The sequence below is a fragment of the Cydia splendana genome, chromosome 3 (assembly GCF_910591565.1).
Source record: "Cydia splendana chromosome 3, ilCydSple1.2, whole genome shotgun sequence".
NCBI classification, from domain to species: Eukaryota; Metazoa; Arthropoda; class Insecta; order Lepidoptera; family Tortricidae; genus Cydia; species Cydia splendana.
The window spans coordinates 26760117-26787923 of record NC_085962.1 but is presented as its reverse complement, the minus strand read 5'-3'; the positions used below and the strand labels follow the sequence as shown (position 1 = coordinate 26787923).

General features: G+C 37.7%; 1 protein-coding gene across 1 annotated transcript; it reads left to right on the top strand.

Annotated features, from left to right (window-relative positions):
• Positions 1 to 10172: 10172 nt before the first annotated feature.
• Positions 10173 to 15068, top strand: LOC134806715 (uncharacterized). The gene is made up of 4 exons (XM_063780038.1): positions 10173 to 10329; positions 11175 to 11267; positions 11367 to 12787; positions 14937 to 15068. The coding sequence occupies exons 1-4, from the start codon at positions 10272 to 10274 to the stop codon at positions 15066 to 15068; spliced, it is 1704 nt and encodes a 567-aa protein (XP_063636108.1). The 5' UTR covers positions 10173 to 10271.
• The last annotated feature ends 12739 nt before the right edge of the window (positions 15069 to 27807 follow it).

Sequence of the window (27807 nt, the reverse complement as noted above, 5' to 3'; positions counted from 1 at the left end):
AATGCTTGAAGATCTAATAACCTGTTAATTATTTGAGGGTGCTGGAGACCTCCAGCATTCTGAAACACTTGAGCTAATTTGTAACTCCTATAATTAGACATAAAGACATAAGACATTGAGGATTGTTAAAACATTTGCTATGTTCAATTTGTGTCTATGGCTATCCTTTAGAAATATCGATCAGTAAGGTACGCTCAGTGCCTTTGAAGCGATCTCGACATTAGAAGGCCACTTTATTTTTAATCCCTTGTTCTGAATATCCTGTCCCTTGGGTGCACCTTGCATAATACTTACATACACAAGTTATTGTAAAAGAAGTGGGATCTGCATTCATTTAACATGGCTATCACGTTTAAAGTTATCGAGGTGTAGGGCCTCAGGTGATACAGAGGACAATTAACATAATTTACTTCATTGGTTTGAAGAGAACATCAAGACAGAGAAAGAAACATTGGGTCTACAAGTTTCAACACACGTCTGGTTTAAAAAACTACTCATAGTAAACTAGTGATTTTTTTGTACCTATTATGACTTAATTTACTTACAAACATAATTTTACGTTTATACAACGTATCTTGCACTTTTTAGGTGTGATAAATTAGTACAACAAACTAGTTTACAAAGCAGGATTTGAATTCAGTGATCACTTTTTTGATATCGGTGGTCAAAAAATCCACCGAATCCAAGGAAATCAACACCAGTGATGTCAAAATTAATCGCTTTTTAGCAATTACAGAAATAGCATGAGTGATACAGAGGAGATGTAATAATGATGGATTTACGTACTTTCGAGGATTTCTTAAGCACTTGCATAACGATAAATGCACTAAAACTTTCGGAGTAAATTGCACCACCGATCTCAAAAAAACATAGAACCAAACCCACCGAAGGACGGTGAAACCTTAAAAAAATCACTTTATTATACTGTGACTGTACCTCTACTCTATTCAACGGTTAAGGCACAACTAAAGCATACTATGTTTGAGACACTGAGTTCCTGGTTTATAACTTTGAAGGAGTACCGACATGTTTTGCAAATTACACCGAAATCAGGCACTAGCCCGGGACACATCGTAAATTTGGTTTTATTCAATGAGTTGAGCAAACACATTATTGTGATATAAAGAATATGATAAGTTAACTAATACCTCCGATCTAATGCCCCATCTTGAGTAATAATTTTTTGTTTCATAAAATCTGGGTGCGGGACACTCCCACCGAACATCATTTTTGGCATTTGAATTTTTTTTTCTTGTATTATATAAATAATAAATAAATAATTTGATAGTGTCCCAGACAGAATATAGGCTGAAGATCATGCCTAAATTAATTCAGATTTATTGAACAGTAAATTCAATCATTTATTGCCCCGGACACGTAAAAATGGCCCTCCTGAGAAATGCCCGTTTATTGACAAACAAAACAATAGTACATATTGCATTGAAAATGTATTTGAAACGTTATTATTATTAGAAGTAATATGTTAACACTTTTTGATTTAAGTAATTATCATACTTACGTATATTTCTTTACTACATTTTATCTATAAATTTCGTTTTTCACACATCAAAGGTAAAAAAGTGCTATGCGCTGGCAAGCTGTAAAATTGTATTTTTTTTTTTCAATTTATGTTGATTGTCCCGCGATGTATTGGGATATCCAGATACACAACAATACATTTAAACGGCCTTTTATAATGTTTCTCGTTCTAACACATAGGGTTAGAAAGAGACTTCCGCTTGTAAATTGTAACTTGTAGCTTTATAAAATAGGCCACAGGTGGCAGACTCTCCAACGCGCACGGTCCCTTATGAGAATTTAGACTAGAGGAATATTGACAAAGTAAATTATGTAGTCAGTACATTTACTGCCATCTTTCGACACAAATGATTAAAACTTTTAGAACGCCATTTGACTTTGATCCTTATTTAGTCACTGATATGTGTTAAATTTGTTAAATGTTAAAAAGTATCGCCATCTAGTCGAGGATAGGCCAAAGGTATGGTGCCAGCTTTTCGAGCGATGGCGCCATACATTTGGCCTATCGTCAAGACAAGTCAAATGGCGTTCTAAAAGTTTTAATCAGTTGTCGAAAGATGGCAGTAACGTTTTAATTTTTTGGGGGCATCTCGTTGGCTTATGGAATCGTTATCGTTAAAAGTATTATGGCGCAGTTCAGCCTTCTCTTGCTCATTATCTTCGCTGGTCAACCGCTGCCACTTTTACGAGCTGCCGTCAAGGATGCTAGGATTCTGTAAATAGTAGAAATTGGCACATTCTCCTTATTAAAATGGTCCACTGTGTACTTTTTACCTAAGCTGATGTTGGAATTGTAAAAATTTACAACGCGTAGTCTCAAAGTTTCTTGTTTCGATGCCATTTTTGACAAATATAAAAATGCTTGTGAAAAAAAGTCGGTTAAAAAACAAATGCAGTGTACAATTCTCAAAAGAGGTAGCAACAACTTCTTATACAACTTTTTTTTTCTGGGTTGACAGTATTAATTTTATAGTTGGCCAAATGTATTCTATTTTTTTATCACCCATTATACTAAATTCTCTTTGGTTATACTCAGAGATAGTGCCATCTAGGTCAACTGTTTGGTACTGTTTATTCCTTTGTACGACTGAGAGAGGTAGCGCCGTACGAGCTGTAGGCGACTAGCTTGTTCCTCTTCATTTCACTAGAGGGCAGGCTATAGAGAAATACAGTAAGACAAGAGTGCTCACTCCATACATCAGTTTTGGTACCAAAAAGACTATTATTTTCATAGTCGACATCTAGCATCTAGTACTTTAAGTAGCAGTAGTAGTAAGTACTGTCAAGTGACAATAGATGTAGCACCGACCGGAAAGTCTAATGCTCAACAACATAAGACATTCCGGTCGGTGCTACATCTTTTGGTACCAAAACTGATGTATGGAGTGAGCAATCTATGTATTTTTTTCTCTATGACTATAGGTAGAGGCAAGTAGAGGGTTCTAGGTTCTATGAAAGAGAATAGAGTGCATAGAGACGGATTGTCAAAGTAAATTATGTTGTCACTGTAAATTTACTGCCATCTTTCGACAGAAGATAAAACTGTTAGAACGCATGGTGCATAGAGAGGGATTGTCAAAGTAAATTATGTAGTCACTGTAAATTTACTGCCATCTTTCGACAGAAGATAAAACGGTTAGAACGCATGGTGCAATCTTTTCGAACGATGACACCATAACCTTCAGCCTACTCTCGAGTATATAGATGGCGTTAATATTAATTAAATATTATGGCGTTAATATTAATCAAAATGTTAATACCGGGTGTGGCCTGTAATATGAGCAAAAAATTAAACTGTAGGCTGTACTCCTCATAGTGACCAACTTTTAAAAATAACTTGTGGTTTGATATTTAATACACTTTAAAGTTTATTCTAAGACGCAATGTATTGTGTATTTTGTTATGTTTAAGGCGTGACAAGCAACGCCAATCACAATGATATGGCGTGGCGATGGCATCCATTGAAGATAATATTTATTTTGTATGAAAAATAGGGAGTATAAATACTTCATAATTTTTAAAAGTTGTAGAACTAAAGTGTCACCGTTTGAGGAGTACAATCTATGTTTTAATTATTTGCTCGTGTTACAGGCCACACCCGGTATATAATTCATCGATGTTAATGTCGTAAGCGCCATCGACAATAAGGTCCCTTTGCATAGATAATAAACATATAATAATGGGTTCAGGATCTTAATGGTAGTGTCGCGACACTGGCAGTGCGTCGGGTAGGTATTGTTGCATTTGTTGCAGAAACGCGTAGGTACAGATGGTTTTCACGCGCATCCCTGGCGCGGCGTATTTGTGGCAGTACAATGGCAGTGGCATCCTCCCTGTAGTGAGCAGTCGGCTAGACTTTCATTTTCAGAGCCACTATGTAGATGCGGCTTCATGTTAGAGCGCCTTATATCTCAGTCTGACATGTGGGTACCTAATTGTATTTTATGTTGTGTAATTTTATTTTGTTTTCTGTCCTATGTAATAACTAAAACCATAATTTAAATATAATTTTATATGAAAAATAATATTGTATCTAACTGATTTTACCTATAGGTACTAACACACTATGGACCACGGTCTACAATAGATATTTCAATTTCAATTAATTTATCAAATAATGTAATGTAGATAAATGTATAGGATCATAATATGTATATCTAAATTCGTTTAGATAATTCAGGATAATTATGTTGTAATTGCAGGGAAGAGGACGCGACGCCATGGAGAGGCTTGTTGTTCAGGGCAGAGTGGATGAACAAGACCCAGATGGCAGCCTTCAATGCGATGGACCGACCAAGTCAGAGCTCTCCTTTAAATCTGTGCATGCGGAACTTCTCAGGAATGCTCTAACGGTAATATTTTTTAAATTAGAGTTAGAGTCGTGTTGTGTAACCGCTCGTGCTAATATTGATACCCGCGCAAGCGAAAGATTCCAAAAGTCGCCCTTCTTTCACCCCTTATAACTTTTATAATTATGTCTTCCATATCAAATTTCTTAAAAATCGGCATTTGTAAGTATATCAATATTAAATAATTTCAAATATTACCTACACTAGAAAAAAGTAAAAATAATTAGTACGGTTATTACCGATAAGTAATAAAATAAAACAATTAAATTGTCGTTCAAACATAATTGGGGCATCTTGTACAGTCAGCATCATATAGTATAATGAAAATGAAAATGAAAAATTTATTGATAACAATTGTTAGGTACATGTCACTTTTTTTACATAAGTACCTACTAGTATTTGTCTAGTATATAATATTAATGTGTACCTAAATAATATAAATTAATCCAAATTATATAAATAAAATTAATTGTTAAAATTAGCAATATATCGAAATTATTATTAACAATGACAATGTAATCTATACAGTGTGTTACCGGCCATCGGGCTTTTATTAAAACTGGTAATAATATGATCCATTAGCAGTTGTTTGCGTGTATTAGTAAATCATAATTATGTAAATTAACTGCTCAATTAAATTTCCAAAATTCGCACACGCAATGTAGTGGGTGTAAGTACTGCGTAATTGTCGTTACTCATATCGCTAACGCCCGTGGTACAAGGCATGTCGTGGTACGAGGGTATAAAACTGAGACAACTATCGTAAAATTATTGTCGTCCTTATCATTGGGTTTATGTTTTATACATTAATTAAAGAGTTTTTTGTCAACTTTGACATGGCAATTTCAAAAGTCGTCAACACGTCGGGTTGTCAAAACATACCAAAAAATATTAGAAAAACTGGTATTAGCTTTTCTTTAAAATGGGTTACAATGCTCGAGAGTTGTTGATACACGTGTAACTTAAGCCTTGAGCTGCAGTTACACGTGTATCAACAACTCTCGAGCATTGTATTATTGTATTGGCTTTATAGGAAACACTTCCCAAATTGACGACATCCACACAATGCTCGATTGATAACAGCGGCTTTTCAGCGAGTTCGTGAGAATAGGCCAATCGCCCCTGGTCAGCCTGCAAGGGCCATGCACGGGATTATGTCAGTGCAAGTTGAGGAAAGGATTCTCGAGCACTTCAGACAGGTACCAAACCAACGTCAAGTACTCGTATTATGTGGGGTTAATGTATTATTTTATTAAAATGTGGGGTTTGAATTTAAGTTCAATTTAGTTGGTAGTAAAGTCTTTATCAATGAGACCAGAGTGGCTTTAATTTGCTGTAATTATCTTAAGTGCATGTTGAAATAAACTTCGTAATAAACAAAGTATGAAGAGATGTCATTAGCACTTACTTGTCAATTTACTGTGCTGTACATTGCGGGCAATTAAAATTTTGTTAGAAAGTTAACGAAGTCTGAAATTTAGTTTATTAATTAAATTAATGTCATGGTTACATTATAGATATACGGTATTTTAACCTCCCTTAAAAAAAGCCCGGGTCCTGGTAACACACTGTATAGGTAATATACAAATGTCACGCCTGTATTAGTTATCGTTAACTTATCAAATTACTGGGGGAATGTCAAAAAACTCACTATAATCGTAATAACATCTTCTCAAGAAGCCACTTTTTATTACAAGCTTTTATTTAGTTTCACCTGTCCCGTTGTCTGTCTGTCGGTCTGTAATAAAATCTTGCAAGTTAAATTTGATCCACTTCCCGGTTTCCGTCTTCCGCTTGAGCTGAAATTTTGCATGCATGTATAAATTGGATGACAATGTAATATTATGGTACCATCGAGCTGATCTGATGATGGAGACAGGAGGTGGCCATAGGAACTCTGTGATGAAACAACGCAACCTAATTGTGTTAGGGGTTTTTAGAATTGTCTCTATGACAATTCTAAAAACCCCTGACATGTTGTCTGTCGTAAGAAAAGTACAGTCAGCGATAAAAGCTTGTACCAAAAATGAAATATTTGCCAAAAACTTTTTAGTTTAGATTTAAATCCTTCAGTGGAAGTTGCATTTCAAATGGAATCGGGTAATCGATTGTAGACTGAATGTCCGAAGCAATAGTCCGACTTAGCCGACTTTGCTAATTTGTGTCGCTCTGCTACTAGCCGGTCTCCGTGCTTGTATAGGTAGCATCCAAGGTATTCAAATAGTTCGGTACACCATATTATTTGCATGGCGTACGACGCTGACTGTACTCGGGCGCGTGCAGACCCTTCCGGCCTGCAGAGCAATAGCATTTTAACGAAAGTCAATGCTATCTGCGCCCAGTGCAATGGTGTCGGTTTTTGTTAATTTACACAGCTGATAGATAAATTAATTAAACACATTTGTTTGACGATCATAATATGAATTCTTGTAGATTGACATGCCTGCAATTTATAATGTAATCTGTATTATGAAATAAATAAATCTATCTTATCAATCTATCTATCTTTCTATGAGCAATTTCTTATTTTTTGTAATATAAATAGTTTAGATATTGTGTTGTAATTACTTACCTGAATAAAAAAATCATACTACTATAAAGTGTCATTCTATGGAAACAAACCGCCATACTGAAATTGTCTCTGAATGTCAATTTACTAGTGACTTTTGTTTAAGTACATAGGTAGTAAGTTGTTTATTCGTTATATTTTGATGACCCACTTTGTGATCCTCTTCCTGGGGATACGTAGGTACATGATGCTTGCAAGTAATGCAAGTATAAAAAATTTGCCCTTCTTCACAGGTTTTTCTTAACACATTTTAAGTTAAAAATTATGTTCTTTCGCTTATAACGATGTCTGTTGTAAATATTTCTTACTTATTAATCACGTTAATATTTGAAATCGGTTGTGAGATAGAGTTTGTTAAACATTAGTGTAAAAATATGCATGTTTTCAACCCTATAGCTAGTAGATAACTGTTTTGTAGACCACTTGGATAACCTACTGTTATGTTATTTTCTTAGCGTTGCAAATTACCTATTACATAATATATATGTAATTAGTTAAGAATAGTATTTTAGGATTACCTTAAGTTATAGGTTATTTTTATTTTTAACGCTGAACCCTGTATGAAAGAGCGAATACCTCCTAACACAAGTTTTTAACTTAAAAGGAGGACTCGGCACCTATGTCTGTAAACGTGTGTTAAAAATAAATAATTTTGAATTTTTGTTGAATTTTGTTGTGACAGACGACAGACAACCCTACGTGTCAAAAGTTATGCTTTTGACAGACTTTCAATAACTAATATTACAATCACCTAATGTTGGTAAGTACACTGTAATAGCCATACTATTTTATTAACATCCAAGCAAAACTGTGTTGACATAGACAAGATAAAATGTTTACCCGTTTCGTTGTTAAGTCTGGAATAATACTATATGATATAAAAGGCTAATATCTAGCTCAGTGTTGAAAATATATAAAATTTAATATGACTGATTTATCCAGTATTATTGCAGTTTACCACACAACAGTTATCGTGACCCATTTTTATCGTAAGCATGATTTAAAGAACAAAATAACTGAGAAGTATGGGAATTGTCAGAAACACTGTTACCATAATTGTCATTTTTGGCCACATCATGCGCTACGATCGTTTCGGCTTCCCTCACCACCCGCTTTGCACGGAGCCAGCGGGACCATTTAGGCTAATCACTATGCGGGAACTGAAAATAATATTTTAATACCTACGAGACGAGTACTCGTATGATCCGCGTGCTTTAAAGGCTAAAGCTCGGCGTTGATTCGATTATACAGTGAAATTGAATGAACCTCTATCAAAGAGCTGCGGTGCATTGCATCATGTCATGTAGTTGTAGCGCTTCTCGGATCAGAACAATTCCAGAGAGCATTCACTAAATTGGCTTTTTGACACGTCACGGCCCTTTGAAAGGGGGCTGGTGGCATTAATTCACTTTTTGCGACTCTAAGGGCGATTGTGCACTACAATGAATTTTACTGTCCGGCAGTCTGGGTTTTAATGGTCCGATGTGGCATGAAAAAAACGGATGATTGGCTTGTGCACTTGTTCGTCTTTTTACTCGCAGGTGCAGCGCAGTGGCATGAAAAAACGGATGATTGGCTTGTGCACTTGTCCGTCTTTTTACTCGCAGGTGCGGCGTAGTAGCATGAAACACACACCCCTCCCCTAGCCCGCCCCCGCCCGGCCAAGTCATGAATAATACTAATTCCAGACGCAGTGCACAAGCATAAACACGTTTTTCATAGCTGTCATCTCGGACCGGAAAAAAACTGTCCGGAATGGCGAAAAGTAAAATGTCGGCCGGTAAAATTACGTCTAGTGCACAAGCTACTATATACATTTAATGGCGTGCCATATCGGACCGTAAAAACTCGGACTGCCGGACAGTAAAATTCATTGTAGTGCACAATCGCCCTAAAATGTCGTACGACATGTACGGATATATGTAGCTTTATTTTCGATATTTCGTGATGACGGACTGCCTCATCGCATTTCCTATAAAAATTGTGTCACAAATTAACAGCTCAGTCATTTTAGACACATTAAAGAGGCTCGTGATACGGCAGCTCCTCTATAGATAGCCGTAACGTCCTCAGCCGTGTCATATATAGATATAGATACAGATATATAGGGACAGTAAGGCACCCTGAAGATTACGCAGTGTCACTAGGAAGTCTTGTGTTGTGCCTAAAACGGTACGCCGCCAAGTCGCCATCAAATACATCGGAGCGGCCAAGGTGTTCACAATATCTGAACACGCACTCTAACGCACTGACAATAGAGCCGTGTTCAGATATTTGTGAGCGCCTTAGCCGGTCCGATACATCTGATGGCGACTGTAGGTACAAGACACTTGATTTCATTGTAATCCTATGAAAACTTGGCATCTGTGGATGAACTGCCGGTTTTCTCAATGTAAAAATGAAACTACAGATGTGGTGCCATATCACGAATCACGGCGAGGCTGTCCATTTACGTCTCTCGACGTAAGTAGGTACCTATAGGTACGTCTGTGAACGTTTTAACTGTGATTTGCGCTGCCGATGCCGCACGACTAATACTTTATAATGAATATATATAACGAGGGTTGCCTGGTGAAACCCAATAAGTGACGAAAAGTGAGATTTTAATGTAAAGAAAGTTTTAGATTGATTCGATATCGCTCAATCTAATGGTAATATCGGATAAGCGGATTTGACGTGTATCACGGAAATATTGCGAGCTGTTAACCCAATAAGTACTTGATTTGAAGTTTTAATTTAGAACTAAATACTTCAAGTACATTTAAGGCTTCAGTTTTTAGTATTACTTAGTGGAAGAACCACACAAGACACATTTATAGGTATTTAGTGCAGAGTAATTTACACTAAATTCAAGTAAACACACAATGTAGAACCAGTTACTATTACTTACCCGGTCTTACCTCATTACGATTTGAACCTTAAGACGATTTTAGTAAGAATTAAAATACGTTTAAAGCATTTGTCGGATTCTACTTTTACGATATTATTTATTAAACGTACAAACTATTTAAAAGAGTAACCCAATAAACAAACTTATAATAAGTATTCATTAAAAATATTTATTTTAGTCTAATTATCGGATTCTCGCACGGGCCTTTAACAAATTTCTTTAAAAAGTTGTTCGGAGAAGAATCCAATAAGTATTTTTGACGACCGCAAGGTCATGCGCCGCCTCGACAGGTAATGACTAGTTACGCGATTCACACGATCGCAAGCGCTGCGCTTCGTCGTTGCATAATTATTTTAATTGAAAATAGCTGTTAAAAGTTGTGTATTGTATCAATGAAGGTTGTGTATGTGTTAAAAGTTGTGCGATGGGTGACCGAGGCAGAAAATTAGTGCAACTAGCCTGCAGTAACAGGCTAGAAACAGGTAAAATCTAATTTTCTAACCTAGAAATACATTTAGAATTGTCGTACAAAATAAGGATACTTAATCATGTTATGACCTAATCGCCTGAACGATATACTTCGTGTTTATAGTACTGTGTTTAAATAACAATAAATCAGTCTAAGCTATTGAAACCGTTAATAAATTACGAAAAGCAGTGCGAGGGTTGCGTGGTCAAACCCGATAAGTGGAGCAAATGTGTTTTTAAAATTGTAACTGTAGGTAAATTAAATGACGTTCATATATCAATCACAAATTATTACGACTTATCGGGTTTGACCACTCACCCCTTTAATTGTTGTAGTTTCATTTAGAGCGACTTTGAGCGAGCTTATCGGGATTTAGCACTAACTATTAATCGAACCACGCGACTTTGAGTGATGCTTACCGTACAAAACAATAAAAATGTAGTTTAAATTAAATTATGCTTGCTTAAATTATTGAATAATAATGATTATTTTTTGCGTTCCAGTGGGATCAGGTGGTTCTAATAACAGATTTTCTATGACGGGATCTAGTGTTTCAACGGCAAACGAAAACATAAGATGTTACCTGCAAAACAATAATGATGGTAAGTTTCCATGGTTTAAAGATCCGTAATAGTACATTGTGCATTAACCACGTAAGTCCCCGCGTACTTGTAAAAGTACAAAATAGTCCGCAAAATACCTGTACATTATTGTACTTATGGATAAGATCAATAATTATAATATGTATTTTGTATGCCCTTATTTGTACTTACCCTAGTTTATAATCCCGTTACTGCCCGTAAATGATTTTAAGTTATTGTGTTTTTGGCACTCATGCTTTAATTTATTCATTTTCAGACAATGACTCCTCCGATCTTGATGAATCGCAAATTGATATCGCCGCCCAAATGCACAATATTGTCACCGATGATAATATTACGGCAGACTCAAGTAAGTCTTTTGAAGATTATATAAAAAAAATATATTAGGATCCATTCGTTAACTATGTTAATATGTAACTTAATTTATTTTGCTTATATTTTTTTCCAGATGATGAAAGTAATTTATTTGGCAGTGACTATTCGGATGAAGATCCCACTTACGTGCCAGATCCTAAGGACTATTCGCCAAAGCAAATAGATTCCGACTCTGATTTTATTCCTGAAAGTCCGAATGCTTTCTCCAAACAGGAAGACTTTTTTATGGTGCTGATTGATGAAGTTTTAGATCGAGTTTGGATTTCTGTAGAAGGTGACTATTCAGCAGCAGCTTATGTTCAAGATTCATATTCAGAAAACGATACACCTCAGCAAAATGATTCCGGCCATGATATTATTATTCCTGAAACTCCCAGCCCATGCAAACAGCAGAAACGTTCCTTGTCGATATTTAACAACGTTTGTAGTTCTGGAGAAGGTGAATGCATAGAAAGAGCTTCTTCTTATGTTCCAGATTCAGAGGACGATCCATTAAAAGTATTACATCCAACTGACTCTAGCTGCAATGACAGTATGATCCCTGAAAGTTCAGGTGTTCGTTCACAAGTGGAAGACACTGTTTACTTTATTGTAGACAATATTTTAGACAGAGTTTGGAGTCGTGTCAAACCCTTGAAGCGACGTAAGCAAGCTAAGCCATCTGAATGGAAAATAAATATCGCCAAAAAGCGAAAAATGGAAGGGCTACCTTATGTGACCCAAGGCATTAAGCGTCCTGCTAAAGTTCCAAAGCCTATTGAATGTGATAAATGCCAATTCAAATGTACTGAAAAGTTTTCCGAAGAAGAACGTACCAGTTTGTGCCGTTATTTCTACAGTATGGATTTCCGAGCAAGAAAGAACTTTATTCTTTCTTGCATAAAAATTCAGCCTGTTAAAACTAGAAAAGTACAGAAGGCATCTAATAAAAAGGAGCGTTCATATAGTAAAAAATGTTTCTTTCAAAAAGACAATGACGAAATCCAAGTTTGTCAAAAATTTTTCCAGGCTACATTGTGCATTAGTGTAGATGTCATCTCCGATGCTGTAAATAAAAAAGATTCATTAGGATTGTATGTCGAGGATGATAAACGTGGCAAGAAAAGCCCACCAAATAAAACTAAAATAGAAGATGTTAAACGGGTCCAGGATCACATAGAGAGCTTTCCTGTAATGGATTCTTATTACTGCCGTAAAGACAGTAAGAAGAAATACCTTTACCCTGACGCTAAATCGGTTAAAAACATGTACAGATTGTATGAAGATTCATGTAAAGAGACTAATAAAAAGCCGGTTTCAGAGTCAAAGTACCGTGATATTTTTAATGAAGAATACAATTACAGCTTTTTCAGTCCGAAAAAAGATCTCTGTAACGTTTGCTCAAAGTATGAAAAAGCTCTGTCGAAAGAAGAGCTAGAAGATGATTACCAACAGCATGTACAACGGAAGACGGTCTGTCAAAATGCTAAAGACGCTGACAAAGCTCGAGCTAATGTAGACAAAACGTTTATGTCAATAACTATGGACTTACAGGCAGTTTTGCAAATACCTAATGGCGGGGAAAGTCTACTATATTACATGAGAAAATTGGTTCTCTTCAATTTTACCATTTATGAAGCCAGTCTCCCAAATAATGCTTACTGTCTTTGCTGGAGTGAAATAAATGGTAATAAAGGCAGTTGTGAAATTGGAACTTGTCTTTTCTACTACTTGTCTGAATTGCCTAAAACCGTGACAGAATTAAGCATTTTTTCGGATACGTGTAGCGGCCAAAACCGAAATCAATATATTTCCGCTCTCTTACTCTGGGCAGTACAAAAGATAGACCACCTACAAATAATTGAGCAAAAGTTTCTCGAAAGTGGGCATAGCCAAATGGAAGTGGATTCGATGCATGCAGCTATTGAACACGCATCGAAAAACTTATCTATCAATAGCATTTCTGACTGGAAGAATGTCTTTAGATTTGCTAGAAATAAAAAAACAAAAATCGTTACCACTGGCGAAGAAAAGACAAAAATTGAAATCGATAGCTATAAAGTGAAAGAGTTTAAATATAACGAAATATTAGATTTAAAAAAACTAAATGCTGCCATAATAAATAATAGAACCAATGATACCACGAATGAGGCCGTGAACTGGCTGAAAATTAAAAGGATTAGGTACGTGAAAGGAGACTTCAAAATTTACTTCAATTACGACATGTCCGAGGATTTTCGTCAGTTAGATGTTTCGAGACAAAAGCCAAATACACCTAGAACAAGAGCTAAGAGACAGTCTAACCCACCATCAGTTGCAATGCCATGGCCAGAAGAGTTAGAGCCAAGATACAGTAGTCAGTTACCTATAAGCATTGCTAAAAAAAAAGATTTAGAGACCATGTGCAGGAAACAAATTATACCTGAGGAGTATCATGGATGGATAAGAAGCCTAAAAACATTTGCCGGGAAAGCACCAAATAATTCAGATTCTGATGAAGAATAATACCGTTCTCACTTGAAGATTCACTTCTTTTTTTTTAGTTTTTTTTAAGCAATTATAACCTCTTAGTAACATTGACGGCTTAAAAACATTTTGAGACCATGTGCAGGACACCAATTATACCTGAGGAGTAACATGGATGGATAAGAAGCCTAAAAACATTTGCTGGCAAAGCACCAAATGATTCAGATGAAGAATAATTCCGTTGTCACTTGTAGATTTACTTCTTTTTTTGAGTTTTTTATAAGTAATAAAACCTCTTAGTAACATTGACGGCTTTTCATTTCTTTTTGCGTAAACCCAATAAGTCGAGACCCTTTGGTAAAATACATTTTTTTACAGGAAAACTAAATGAGTTACATAACTAAAACACAAATTAACTTAAAGTGGATAAAATTACCTACACGAAGAAATTATAAAAGTACAAATTTATTTATCAAAAATTAGTGTTTGATGACCATAAACCTTTAACATCGTTTTTCTCCAAACTAGGTTTCTCATACTTATTGGCTTTCACCAGGCAACCCTCGATAATAGAAATTTAACGGCCTCCCAGCCTAGTCGGTAGTGACCATGCCTACGAAGCAGGAGTTCCCGGGTTCGAATCCTGGAAAGGGCATTTATTTCTGTGTTCATCACAAATATTTGTTCCTGAGTTATGGATGTTTTCTATGTATATAAGTATTTATATATATGTGTACCTATATTATGTATATGTATTGTCGTTTAGTACCCACAACACAAGCTTTATTGAGCTTACTGTGGGACTAGGTCGATCCGTGTAAAATTGTCCTTTAATATTTATTTATTTACCTATTTATTAAATGGACACGTTGAATTGTATCGGACTGCGCGATGTCTCGAACCAGATTGTTTAGAATAGTCCTAGAACAGGATTGAGCACTTAAGGGGCCCACTGATTAACAGTCCGCCAGACGGTATCGGCCTGTCAGTTAGAATAAAAATTTTAAAATTCCGAACAACTGACAGGTCGATACCGTCCGGCGGACTGTTAATCAGTGGGCCCCTTTACATTACTATAGTAAGAACTTATACTGTGTTGTCTTTGAATTACCTACTACATGAAACGACGTTGTCAGCAGCGAATACTTATAATCGTATAAATGAAGATTCTACTGGTATAGGCAAATCTCTCCTGTAGGTATATTCCAATGCCATTAGGGACTTCGTCAGCCCCGCAGCGTCGCCGCCGCGCCGCGCCGCGCCGGCCGCATCGGGTGTCATTTCACGTATCGTCACACATCCTATTCTTCCACTAATCAGACCTCAATAGGCGCATCATTCAAACGTGCCCCAGTCCTCCTGCAGGCATTAATCCTATCCGTGCTTCGGCTGCAAGGCTCTAATACTATTTATACACATGCATTTCGAGCTAGCTCTCTAGTTATCCCTAAATAGTTCACCCCTTCTGATGAAGTGCACTGTTGCTCGCAATGTAGTAGGTACCTATGTCAAACTTGAAGTTTTATTTGTTAAGTAGGTACTTAACAAACAGATTGCACTAATGTTTAACAAACTGTACCTCAAAAACTGATAGAGTGTAAAATAATGTACGTTGATGTATGTACTAAATATGTATGGTGTGTTTGTAAATTCCTTTGCCCTTCCTACAAAAGATGTATTTATATGGCTTAGGTAGCACTTTACTTATTTAGCCTAACTATAAATTATGAATACCTACATATTCCAGCTCTGCGTCGTGTTATAATAGAACGAAATAATGTAGCTGTAAATAGTAAAACGAAATCAGTTCTGTCGGTTTTTGACAGATTTGTTTGTTCGTTTGTATAAATATGTAATTCAATTTACAGATTTAATCCGGATAATAAGTTAATTTCTACTTAACTAGAATGAGACTCTTCTATTTTAGTTTTTATACACTTATACCGGAAAAACTATTTTAATATTTTCGATCACTTTTAAAGCAGTTTACTGAATCACTAAGTGACACATAATTATTTATTACAGCACGCTATATTTATACTATACTATTTATATTGTTTTTATTAGTATTGAATTCTAACAATATTTTGGTGGTAACTTACTGGGTAAAAAAAATCCCACCTTTTACTCCCACTCCCACTTTTTTCAATAAAAATTCCCAGTAGTTACCACCAAGCCGAGTTGGTGGTAACTAATGGGATTTTTTTCCCCAGTAGTTACCAGTGGTAAAAGGTGGGAAAAAAATTCCCAGTAGTTACCACTGGTAAGAACTTGGTGGTAACTAGTGGGAATAACCCCATGGTAACAGTGCCGCTTAGAGGTACCGTCTTGGTTTTGGTTTGGCTATTACATAATATTTAAATACTTGTAATACTTTTATTACCGTGCATAAGAGTGCTCTGTTTAATTGACCGAGCGTTAGCGAAGGTCTCCGTTTCAGCTTGGGGGGAGAAATGATTTCGTATGTCCGGACGTTCTCCTCTGCAGGTCGCATTTCTCAACCGATTCTCGTGAAATTTTGTGAGCAGGCAGGCAGGTAGTTAGGTAGAATTTTTTCATCTCTTCAGTTTTTAGAAAAAGTTTAATACGGCGGAAATTGGATAAAAGACTTAAGCGCCAGTAGAGTCTATGGGACTTAAGACCATTGTGCGTTCGCTGCGATAGTGACTCAACGAAGTAGGTAAGTATTTTTCACCACACCAGCTGGTAAAGGCTCTCTTGGTTGTTTAAAAACTGATGAGAAAGTTGCATTTTATCCACATGTGGGGCAAAGTAATGAAATGCCAATTTTGAGTTGTTTCCTTATGTTGGCTGGTAGAATTGACTTTTAATTATGATTTTGAATCAGATATATTCAATAAGTACCTATCTAACATTCATTTTGAATTGATTTGCATTGATTTTGTTTGATATTTTACAGTTATAGCAAGCAGCAATATAAAAGCAATACTTAACGAAAAGTATCCCTGCAGGCTTTAAAAAATATATGATAAGTAAAGTTTTCAGAAGAAAGATCGTAACTAATCAGTAAACGATTGACACCGTCAATGACTCATACCTATATAATAGTTCAACCGTAACAGATGCGGACGGCTACATTCATTAAAAAGTGTCATTAGGAAATATAATTTACTTATACGAGTAATGCGAGGGGTGAGCGGTCAAGCCGGTAAGTCGAGCAAATGGATTTTTGAAATTGGAAGTAAGTACATACATATACATTTGTGTAGTTCATATTTAAATCAAATAATATCTAGACTTGTCTGGTTAGACCGCTCAGCCCTCGATTATGAATATTTAACAGGCTGTTAAGATAGGATGCTATTTAAATTAAAAGACTTGGTATTCATATAGATTGTCTAATAAACTGGTAAGTGTGTGTGTGTAATAATCTTCTGTATAAAATACCAAGACCATTCCATTTTCGATAGAATTAGTAGTGTAGTAAATGAAGCAAGTTGTTGTATGGAGACCCATGCATTAATTTCTCAGTCGATGAAATTTTGCTTGGTTATTGTATAGTATGAGCCGAAACTAACATATAAATATCCAAAAAAAAACACTCCTAAGTTAGGTATTTATACGTAAAAATACAAATCTGAACCGAGTAATTCCTCAGTCCAAAATTATTTTACCAAATAAGTTATTTGTATCTGTATGAGATACTAGAAAAAAATCTAAAACTTATGTCAAACATGAGAATATATTTTTATGATAATTCCTTTTTTTGAGGCTCATTTTCATCGGAAAATTGCTCTGTCATTTTTTTCTTCTTATATGATCTTAGAATATAATTTGTCGTAGTGGGTAAGAAAATCCAAAAAAAATGCGTACCCAAATGTATGTATTATAGAACTATTAAAAACAGAGAGTGAAAAATTTCTCAGCCTGATTTCTTTTTAAATATATACTAAGTAGTCACGTATACACTTAAATCCAAAATATCCAAAAGAAATATCATCCAGAACACCGAAATTTTGGAAGTGAAGATAAATGCATCTCGCGGTTACGCAATAATGTACCGTCTTCCTTTAGCAGTTAAGTGCAGATTAGTGTCCTTGTGCTACTAGTACGACCCAACCGCGTGACCCGCAGCCCGCACTTAAGAAGGAAGTTGTCACTGGTAGCAGGAGATCTAAGGTCCCGTTTTCTAAGGGGACCTTGTATTTTGGAGACAAAGCAAACCGCTTGGAACAGGTGTTCCTGGGGGTGACCTGAGCTGATTAAGCCCGGTTGCCAAGAGGTTCCCCCCAGCAGGTCGGCAAGGGAGGGGGGGGAAAGTGCCTCCGGCGCGCCTCACTCTAAGCTTTATATCTGCATACATCTCGCAACTGTATCAAGTTTGGTGTCATTTTCGTATAATTCGAGGATGAAGAATTCATTTCTGTGACTAAATTTTCACTCACCCATACATAATTACGAAAAATTCAAAATTCAAAAAAAATCTTTTATTTTTTTTTTCGTAAATCTTGTACAAAATTTATACTATGAGGATTTGCTCTAGAAAAAAATACCTGTGAATAGCCCAGTTATCCTACTATACAGAATAGTAAACTTGTCAAACATTTTTTTTCATAACTCTGTTAAAAAAAAAATGTTTTGTGTCGCGCGGCGTACCTGCATTGTAAGAGCGGTATGCAACGTTTAGGATTTTTAAGTATGTTTAGATGATTTCTGATAAGTTGTTATTCTTCTGGTGGTAGATTACATTAATAAATTACTTCTGGACGTGATATATATACAAATATAAATTAAATATATAAATAAAGATGTTGGGAAAACTTTCGCTAATAGAGTTAAGTATTATAAATGTGATAAAATTAACATAGGAGATGTTTGACAAAAAATGCGGGTTAAAATAAGATATATAATGTTCGTAATTGCCATTACATGCCCATGGGACTGTGCATTTTAGGTTTTTTTTTAACGCAGTTGCACCTCCCTGCGCATTTTGTTTTGCAGCGGCAACGAATAAGCTCTAAACAAGCAGCAGCCGCCGCAGGTAGGCTTGTCCATATGGGCTCCCAATAACCATGTTGTTTGGACCAGCCCCAGTCAGCAGGGCATGGTGGCTGTTGCTGAGGGGCTATAATCTGTCCCCAAACATAGACCAAATCCTACACCGGAACATGCGACACAACTGAAAACCGCCGTGTCGCCGAAATAATTTCTGCACCTTGTCAACCTGGTTGACAAGGTGCAGAAAACCCTACAGGAAAAGCAAACCGCTCTATGTGCGTTCCTTGATGTTGAAGGTGCTTTCGACAATACGCCCACAGAAACCATACTCAATGGTATGAAATCAAAGAGAGTAGATGAAACCACCAGATGGATACATAGCATGCTCTCGAACAGAGTAGCCACTCTGACCATCAATACTATATATAGAGCATGAATTTTATACCACTAAAGGGTGCCTACAAGGAGGCGTTTTATCCCCACTATTATGGACCCTAGCAGTGGACCAACTTCTTGCAATCATGTCAGGCCAAGACTTTGATACACAAGGATATGCCGACGACCTTGTAGTCATCGTCAAAGGCCCTTGCCTCAACACAATATCCAACCTAATGCAAGGAGCTCTAAACACAATATTCAAATGGTGTAGAGAAAATGACTTGTCCATTAATCCGAGCAAGACTGTAATAGCCATTTAACCATTCACAAGGAAACGGAAGCTCGATAAACTCACAAAACCAAGACTTAATGGACAAATAATACCGTTCTCGGCAAAGGGTCACCTTTGACCAAAAGTTAACTTGGAACCCTCACCTGAGAAACATTATACAAAAAGTGAAAATGGCCATGTGGTCATGCTGTCGAATGGCAGGAGCAAGATGGGGCTTAAGATCCAAATTGCTATGTGGTTATACACAGCGGTAGTGAGGCCAATTGTCACCTACGCCTCCGCAGTCTGGTGTAACAAAACCAGCCAAAAGACAGCCATAGACACTCTAAACAGCCTGCAACGCACGGCTTGTTTAACAGGCAGGCAGGCGCCTACTCCTCGACACCGGGAGCGGCCCTAGATGCACTGCTGGACATCATACCACTCCACTTGCAGGTGCAAAAGGAGGCCAAGCAGTGCGTCTACAGAATATGCACACTAAATAGGCCAAAATGGCGCTCTCATGCATTAACCAATCTAAAGGCCTGGGTTTTTTGCGAATAGAACCCTTAGCATGCCCACTGATGACACGCACACCGAATGTCATCTCACCAAACTGTACACAGTAGAAATACCTCCTAGAGACAAATGGATCAACAACCAAATGTACGTCGAAGAGGGAAGCCACATCTGGTATACAGATGGTTCCAAGAAAGGCAATGATGTAGGATGTGGGATCTATGGTGAGAGATCTAAGCTCACACTGGCCTCAATCTTCCAGGCAGAAGTCTTCGCCATCAACAAATGTGCGGAGATCAACCTGCATAGAAACCTAAGACACCAGAATATCTACATCAACTCAGACAGCCAGGCTGCTCCGCTAGCACTAGAATCCCTTGAGTCAAACTCAAAACTAGTCCAGAACTGTAAAACAAACCTAAATGCACTGGCTTACTCCAACAAAGTTACACTTAGATGGGTACCAGGGCACTCCGACATTAACGGAAACGAAGAAGCGGACGAACTTGCTAGAAAGGGCGCAGACACACCCCTGGTCGGCCCAGAACCGTTCTGTGGAAGCACAAAACGAGATGCATATTCTCTGCTCAGCAACTTAGAAAAAACGAGAGCAATCGATTGGTGGAAGTTCGTTAAAAGACAAGAACACTCGAAAGCTCTGATCAAAGGGTTCAAGAGCAAAACTGCTAAGGAGCTTTTAGGACTCAAAAGGCACAAAACCTGCGCGGTGACCAGAATACTGACTGGACACTGCAAGTTGATCAAACATATGTTTCAAATTGGCAAGAAACAAGATGCGACATGCAGGTTCTGTCAGGAGTCAGAGGAGACTGCAATGCATGTGTCTCTGTTCTTGTGGACCACTAATGTAAAACAGAAGTACCTACCTAGGGCGACACGTAGTGCAACCCTATGAGGTACAAAACATTACGGCCCAAAGAATCTGGAACTTTCTGGATGCACCGGGCATTAGTAATGAACTTAAAGGGCCGTCACAATAGATCAATGCTGGTCAATGCGACACTCAAAGGCCCACAACACCACAATAATAATAATAATGTCCCGCGGGGGCAGCTTGTGGCGAGCTGACGGTGAGTGGCGACACCGCGGAGCCCTATTCCATAGCGCCCTGTCATCTGGCCCTCGCCTCTGTGCTTGCCTTGATTGGCCGCCCAGAATGGAGTCGCAAGAGCGGGACCTATGCTCCAGGTTGGAAGTGTAAAATGTCATAACGCCGGCGGCCTGCTGAACGGATTACCGGGATCTGGCTACCGCAGACTCACCTCTCGACAACCTCACAGCCACTCCAAAGTGTTGCCCTGTTGTCGCACTGTGCGTGCGGCCATTGCGGGGCCCACTCAATGAGTTGGCGAGTCACCACCTGTCATTTACAATTTTGAGACTGATTGTCACGGCAGGTGTGCGCTAGTCTCTCCCATAGCCCATTATCCAGTCCATCCAACTTTCAAATCTATAGCCCATGACCTTAGTTCCCATCGCAGCACAAAAGTGCTGCACTGCAATAGTCTTTGCACCTGGCGGGGACCATCTCCGGATGTAACACATTGTGCGTTCGGGGATAGTATCCACCACATGTATCCCTTGCTTTTAGATTAAAGTGCCTTAAAGGGCCTCTGCGCTGTTGGCTTCTGCCCCACGTACGTCTCCCAAAGGTCCGGGACCCCATGGTCCCGAGATATGGAAAAGACATACAAATAATAATGTTAATTTTATCACATTTATAATACTTAACTCTGTTGGCGAATGTTTTCCCAACATCTTTATTTATATATTTAATTTATATTTGTATATATATCACGTCCAGAAGTAATTTATTAATGTAATCTACTACCAGAAGAATAACAACGTATCAGAAATCATCTAAACATACTTAAAAATCCTAAACGCTGCATACCGCTCTTACAATTCAGGTACGCCGCGCGACACAAAACATTTTTTTTAACAGAGTTATGAAAAAAAATGTTGGCCAAGTTTACTATTCTGTATAGTAGGATAACTGGGCTATTCACAGGTATTTTTTTTCTAGAGCAAATCCTCATAGTTTAAATTTTTTAGAGGATTTACGAAAAAAAAATTAAAAGATTTTGTTTGAATTTTGAATTTCTCGATTTTTTTGTATGTGTAGTGTATACTAGATATAGTTATGTACGTAGATCATAGGATATATATAAGGACCATGTACTCATGTATTTAGCGCAGTAATAAATCATCATTTAAGCTGAACACTTGTTTCTACTCGACTCCGAATCCTCACCTTACATGGCGATCCTGCCATATACGGTGTCGCGCGTGCGGTCAGTCACCGAGTGATATTGAGAGCTCAATTAATTACAATGTAAACATAGCTCAAGTGGACGATTAATAGAACAATTAAATAACGTAATGCTGTTTCTCACGGTTAAGTGGTTATGCTGTTGCTGAGCCAAAGTTTCATCATGGGGGCTACAAAATCAAAAGAAGAGGTTATCATCGCACAAACTGCGGCCGGAGGTGACAATAAGGCTTCTGCGGGCACCGACGAACTTCGATTCCACGCAAGTACCACTAATATTATCCTGGGTATAATGCTCGTCATATTCGTCATTGGAGGAGGCTACGCCCTGTACAGAAGGTGTAAGAAAACCCACAAGAAATGGATGCGCCAGGAGGTCGCTCTAGCTGAACTGCAGCGTGCTGCTCGTACGGCTCCTATAAGTGTTTGAGTGAAGTGTTAACGGATAGCGGGTATCGTGAAGTGTGTGTATCGGATTTTTTTTTTTTGTGATAGAGTTTCAACGGACAGAAAAACAATTGCTACTAAGTGATATAGTGAACAAAGTTTCATATAAAGCAATCTAAGGACAGTAATGTGACGCCAATGTAAGTTAAAATAGGTATATTAAACTAGTAGTTATAATTTTGTGATGGCAGATGAATTATTGAAATGTTACGAAGAGTTAGTCGTAATAAGAAAATATTTAGTTAAAAAAGGGAAATCAAAAGTTAATGATATTATCAATAGGTGTAATAATTTTATTGCACAGTTTTCCCAACTAAAGGACGTAAAATCAGGAGTTATTGAGGAGACCAATAAATTGTATGCTAATATTACTAGTTTGCATAACGAAATATTAGAGTTATGTTCAAAGCCTGAGGTAGAAGGAAATACAAGTAGCGATAGGGAATATAGTGAATTTGACACCATGGAGTTCGATTTAAAGTCAGCGTGTAGTCTTATACCACTTATGGATGGTACTGAGGAAACAACAAAGAGATTAATAGATGCTGTTGACATGTATTCGGGTATGTTGAACGAGCCAGGTAAAAAGTCGCTAATTACATTTGTGTTAAAAGGAAGGTTGTCTGAAAGTGCGAAATTACGTATGTCAGATACATATACGACCGTAGAGCTACTTATAAGGGATTTACGTAACTCACTTTTACCGAAAAAATCTTTTACAGCAATCCATTCCCGACTTCAAAATATAAGTCAGGGCTGGCGTAGTATAGATCAGTATGGATCCGAAATAGAGAAACTTTTTTCTGAGTTGACTATAACTCAGGCAGAAGGTAATTCGTCGAGTTATGATGTGCTTAAGCCGCTGAACGAAAAAATGTGCATTAAAAAGTTCACAGATGGTTTGAAGGATCCAAGGCTCAGCACCATCATTGCGGCGCGGAACTTCAGCAGCTTGAAGGATGCTATCCAGGCTGCGCAGGACGAAGATGTATCGAGGCCGACAACGTCCAGCCAACCGGAGGTCATGGGTATGTACCGCTCACAAAACTCATTTAACAGGTACCACAGAGGCTTTGCTCACAACTCGTACAGAGGTCATCGACATCGTAATCAAAGGGGTCCGCGACAGTACTCCTATGGTCGATATCCTCAACCCCAACAAGGCAACTCGCGAGGAGGCAGCCGTGGATACAAGTCACGAGGCAGGCCGGCACGAGGGGGTTCGTATTTCGGGTCCCGTGCCCGAGGGGTCACCGCTCGTGGCAGCCTGCACGTGATACGGCACGCCGAGAATGGCTCGGCCGGTCAACACCCGAGTGCACCAAATACGGAATCGCTGAATCATTTTTTTCGAGACTGATGTTATTTACACGTGTAATGATTTAAATAGGGTAACCTTAAATATAGGGAAAACCGCTTACAATTGGCTATTGGATACGGGAGCATCATTATGCGCGATAAAGTATGAAATCATACAAAATTGGGACATTCCGTTCCATAATAAGAGATTATGTGTCACAGGTATAGGCGGACAAGTAACATCTAACGGATATGTTATGTTAAAATTAAATTACAATGGCTGTGAGTTCGAACATTCATTTTTTGTTTTTGAGAATTTATCATGTAGCGCAGATGGTATTTTAGGTCAAGATTTCTTTGAAAAGCATAAAGCCAATATAGATTTTGAAACAAACACTTTACGATTACTATCGCAATACGGACAGTTAGCTAAAATAGGGTTTAGAAGCTCATCAGAATCGGCAAATAGTTATTTAACTATACCCGCTCGTAGTGAAATAATACATTACATGGATACTAGTATTACGGAGGATTTTGTAGTAAATAGTCAGGAATTATGCGAGGGAATATATGTTGCGAGCGCTATAGTTAAACCAATTCAGGGTAAAATACCCATTAAAATATTAAATACAAGGGATAGCGACGTAAATTTAAGCCGTTTTACAATTAATAAGAGTAGATTGAGCGATTTCTTTATTTGTGAATTCAGTAAGCCAACTATGAATGCCGAAAGGGTGAAGTCGTTGTTTTCTGCATTAGATTTGAGTAAATTAAACGAAGAGGAACAGAAATCCATTGAGAATATATGCGCAAAATATCCGGATGTCTTTTTCCTACCGGGTGATAAATTAACCACCACAATGCTTTATAACCAGACGATATAATTAAAACCGGGTAGTTCACCAGTTTATGTAAAACCTTACAGATTACCTTACTCGCAAAAGGCTGAAATTGATAGGCAGATTAAAGGAATGTTAGATGATGGAATAATTGAAGAGGCGAGAAGCGCGTGGTCGAGTCCGTTATTGTTAGTTCCCAAAAAATTAGATTCCTCGAAACAGAAGAAATGGCGCGTGGTCATCGACTACAGAAAGTTAAATAATCAAATAAAAGACGATAAATTCCCACTTCCTAATATAGCTGAGGTTTTAGACTCCTTATCAGGCTCTATATATTTTTCGCATCTAGACTTGTATCAGGGATTTTATCAAATAAATTTTGTTCAGGCATAATAAAAACATGTCTATCGGCTACATAATTCAAATAGCGCGGGAAATCGCCGTGCTTCCGACAACCGCGCGACCGCCACGCCACTCGCCGGTCAGTTCCCTCCGTGGCAGGAAAGGGAAACTATTCGCTACGGAAAACAAAGGACGAACGGCACTTTTTTGCTATGGCGGTGCAGTAAAATTTGTTTTATTGTGAAAATACTTAATGTGAAGGTTCTGTGTGTGTGTATAAGGTGTCAGGAACCTCGGAACATTAAATTGAAGAAACTACAAGAGCGGGGGCTCTGCCCCTGACCACAATTGGAGCCGGCTTCCATAATATCACGAAGCGGTTAGCAACAGGTAACTATTTACTGTGTTATTTGTTTATGTAGTTGATGAGATGTACTTTGCCTGAACATGGGGTAATGTTTAAGTTTCTATAATAAGTTGCAAACATAAATTTGGTCCTAAGAGCGCGGATTATAAATCAACTTTGGTACTAGAAGACGCGTCTTGCGCAAACATGGCGAACGTTTTGATTTAAGGTACTAAGTACATATTCATTATTTATCGGCGGTGAATTCGGTTTTTTGTAGGTAATTATTTAAGATTGTTATTACGTAGGTAATATATAAGTACATAGCTTTCCTTTCGGTGCGTACTTAATTTATAGGTGTTGGTATTGTTATTACGGCGTGTCTGTTGTGTTGTGAAAAGTTTTATGATTCAAGATGGCGCTTAAAAGTTACGAAGTAAAATTTAAAATTGAATGCGAGTGGTTTACGGACACGGTCGCTATGATTAAATCAAAGGATCACTCATCAGGGGTATTGTGGGCTCGAATTCGTAAACTCGAAGACCATTATAAGAATCTATCGGACTCTTATGAGAATTTGTTAACAAAATTAGATGAGGAAACAGACAAGGCACGCGTATCAGTATATGATGAGCAATTTAAGAAGGCTAATCTCTGTTACAATGAACTTGAAGCATTTTCTGTAAAATTACCGAATTCTGATGGTTCACACATGACGACGGAAAGTTCAGTGCATGGCCGTCTGCCTAATATAGATCTACAGAACTATCACGGAGAACCATTCGAATGGTTCGGATTTATTAGTTTGTTCAACTCTCTAATATTGTCCAGAAACGATGTCTCCAAGACGCAAAAATATCACTATTTGTTTAGTCATGTTTATGACGAGCCCCGGACGCTTATACAACACCTGACCATGACGGACGACTCACTAGATACCGCCCTAGAAATTTTAAAGAGTAGATATGATAATAAAAGGATGATGATTGACCGATATCTAGGACGCTTGATTAATTTGCCCGTCTTGACGAATCCGCGAAATCTTCGCGTAGGGTTACTTAATCCCCTATTAGAATGTACCAGGTCCCTAAAAAATTTAGGATTATCTATCGAAGATTACATGCTTGTGTTTATGATGCTTGGGAAGTTACCCACAGAGTTAAGAACTAGATTTGAACAAAAACACGGTGGGTTAAATAATGGATTACCGGAGTTTAAAATTTTTATAACGTTTATTCAAAATGAATGTCATTTCATTGACACTGCTACGGATTATAATTCGGTTACAGCAAAATCTGATGAACGGACTCGAAAGTTAAATACTTATGAGCAACGTAAACAACCCGTCGGGTGCCTATTCTGTAATAATACGAACCACAAGGTATTCGATTGTTTTAAATTTCTAGGCTCAACCCCGGATGAACGGCGTACGTGGGTTAAGACAAAGGGATACTGTTTTAGATGTTTCGGTGGACATTCGGCTATTTCATGCACGCGTAATGTAGCATGTTCCTTTTGCGGCAACGTTGGCCATCATAAATTGATTTGCTTGACCCAAAACGACAAGTTCAATAAAAATAACAAAATAAACAAAAACACGCGTCACGTAGCCGTAGGTATGTTCGATTACAATGGTGAACGCAATACTGATTGTAATGACGATTACGATCACTTCGACAATCGGTCGGTCGACAGATTTGAGAATAACGCCCCGCATTCGGCTTATGGGCGATTTGAGACGAATCGTGAGTACTCGTGCCGTTTTGACTCAAATGACAATCGTTTGACGGCACCGGCGCCGGCGATACAAGATGTACGCGAGAATAACGATATTCATTTCTCGACTTCGCCCACTGTTGGGCAGAATAGAAACGCATAGCAATTAATTGACAGTCATGTCGCTTCATCCGTTCCTAAATTACCGGATAACATATTACTACCTACTGTAATAGTTTATGCACAATCGGCTTACGGTAACTTTGTACCTACACGCGCCTTGTTAGATATTGGCTCGCAATTAACTATAATTAGAAGCGCATTTAGTAATTTACTTTTATTAAAGCGACATAACTGTCATACTTCTGTTTACGGTGTCGGCGGAAAAGGTAGGCTTAATGATCAAATGGTAGTATTGAATTTGAAACCTAAAGGTAATGATAATAAGGTTTTATCTTGTACGGCCATTGTTATGAATATTCCTACAGCCTATGTGTGCAGGTTGGCGAATATAATAAAATCCATAAATAAGGTTCCGATTTCAGACACGGATTTATTACATCTATCAAGGATCGATATTATTATCGGATGTGATATTTTAGGCGAGATTTTAACCGGCGAAATTGTAACGTTAGGGCCAGGTGGGCCATATGCGTTAAA

Bases quoted from the DNA above. Each gene is read 5' to 3' on its own strand.
- LOC134806715 (XM_063780038.1), top strand. From the start codon at position 10,272: ATGGGTGACCGAGGCAGAAAATTAGTGCAACTAGCCTGCAGTAACAGG. The intron at 10,330-11,174 runs GTAAAATCTAAT...ATTCATTTTCAG, and splicing joins CAGTAACAGGCTAGAAACAG to ACAATGACTCCTCCGATCTT. The intron at 11,268-11,366 runs GTAAGTCTTTTG...ATTTTTTTCCAG, and splicing joins TAATATTACGGCAGACTCAA to ATGATGAAAGTAATTTATTT.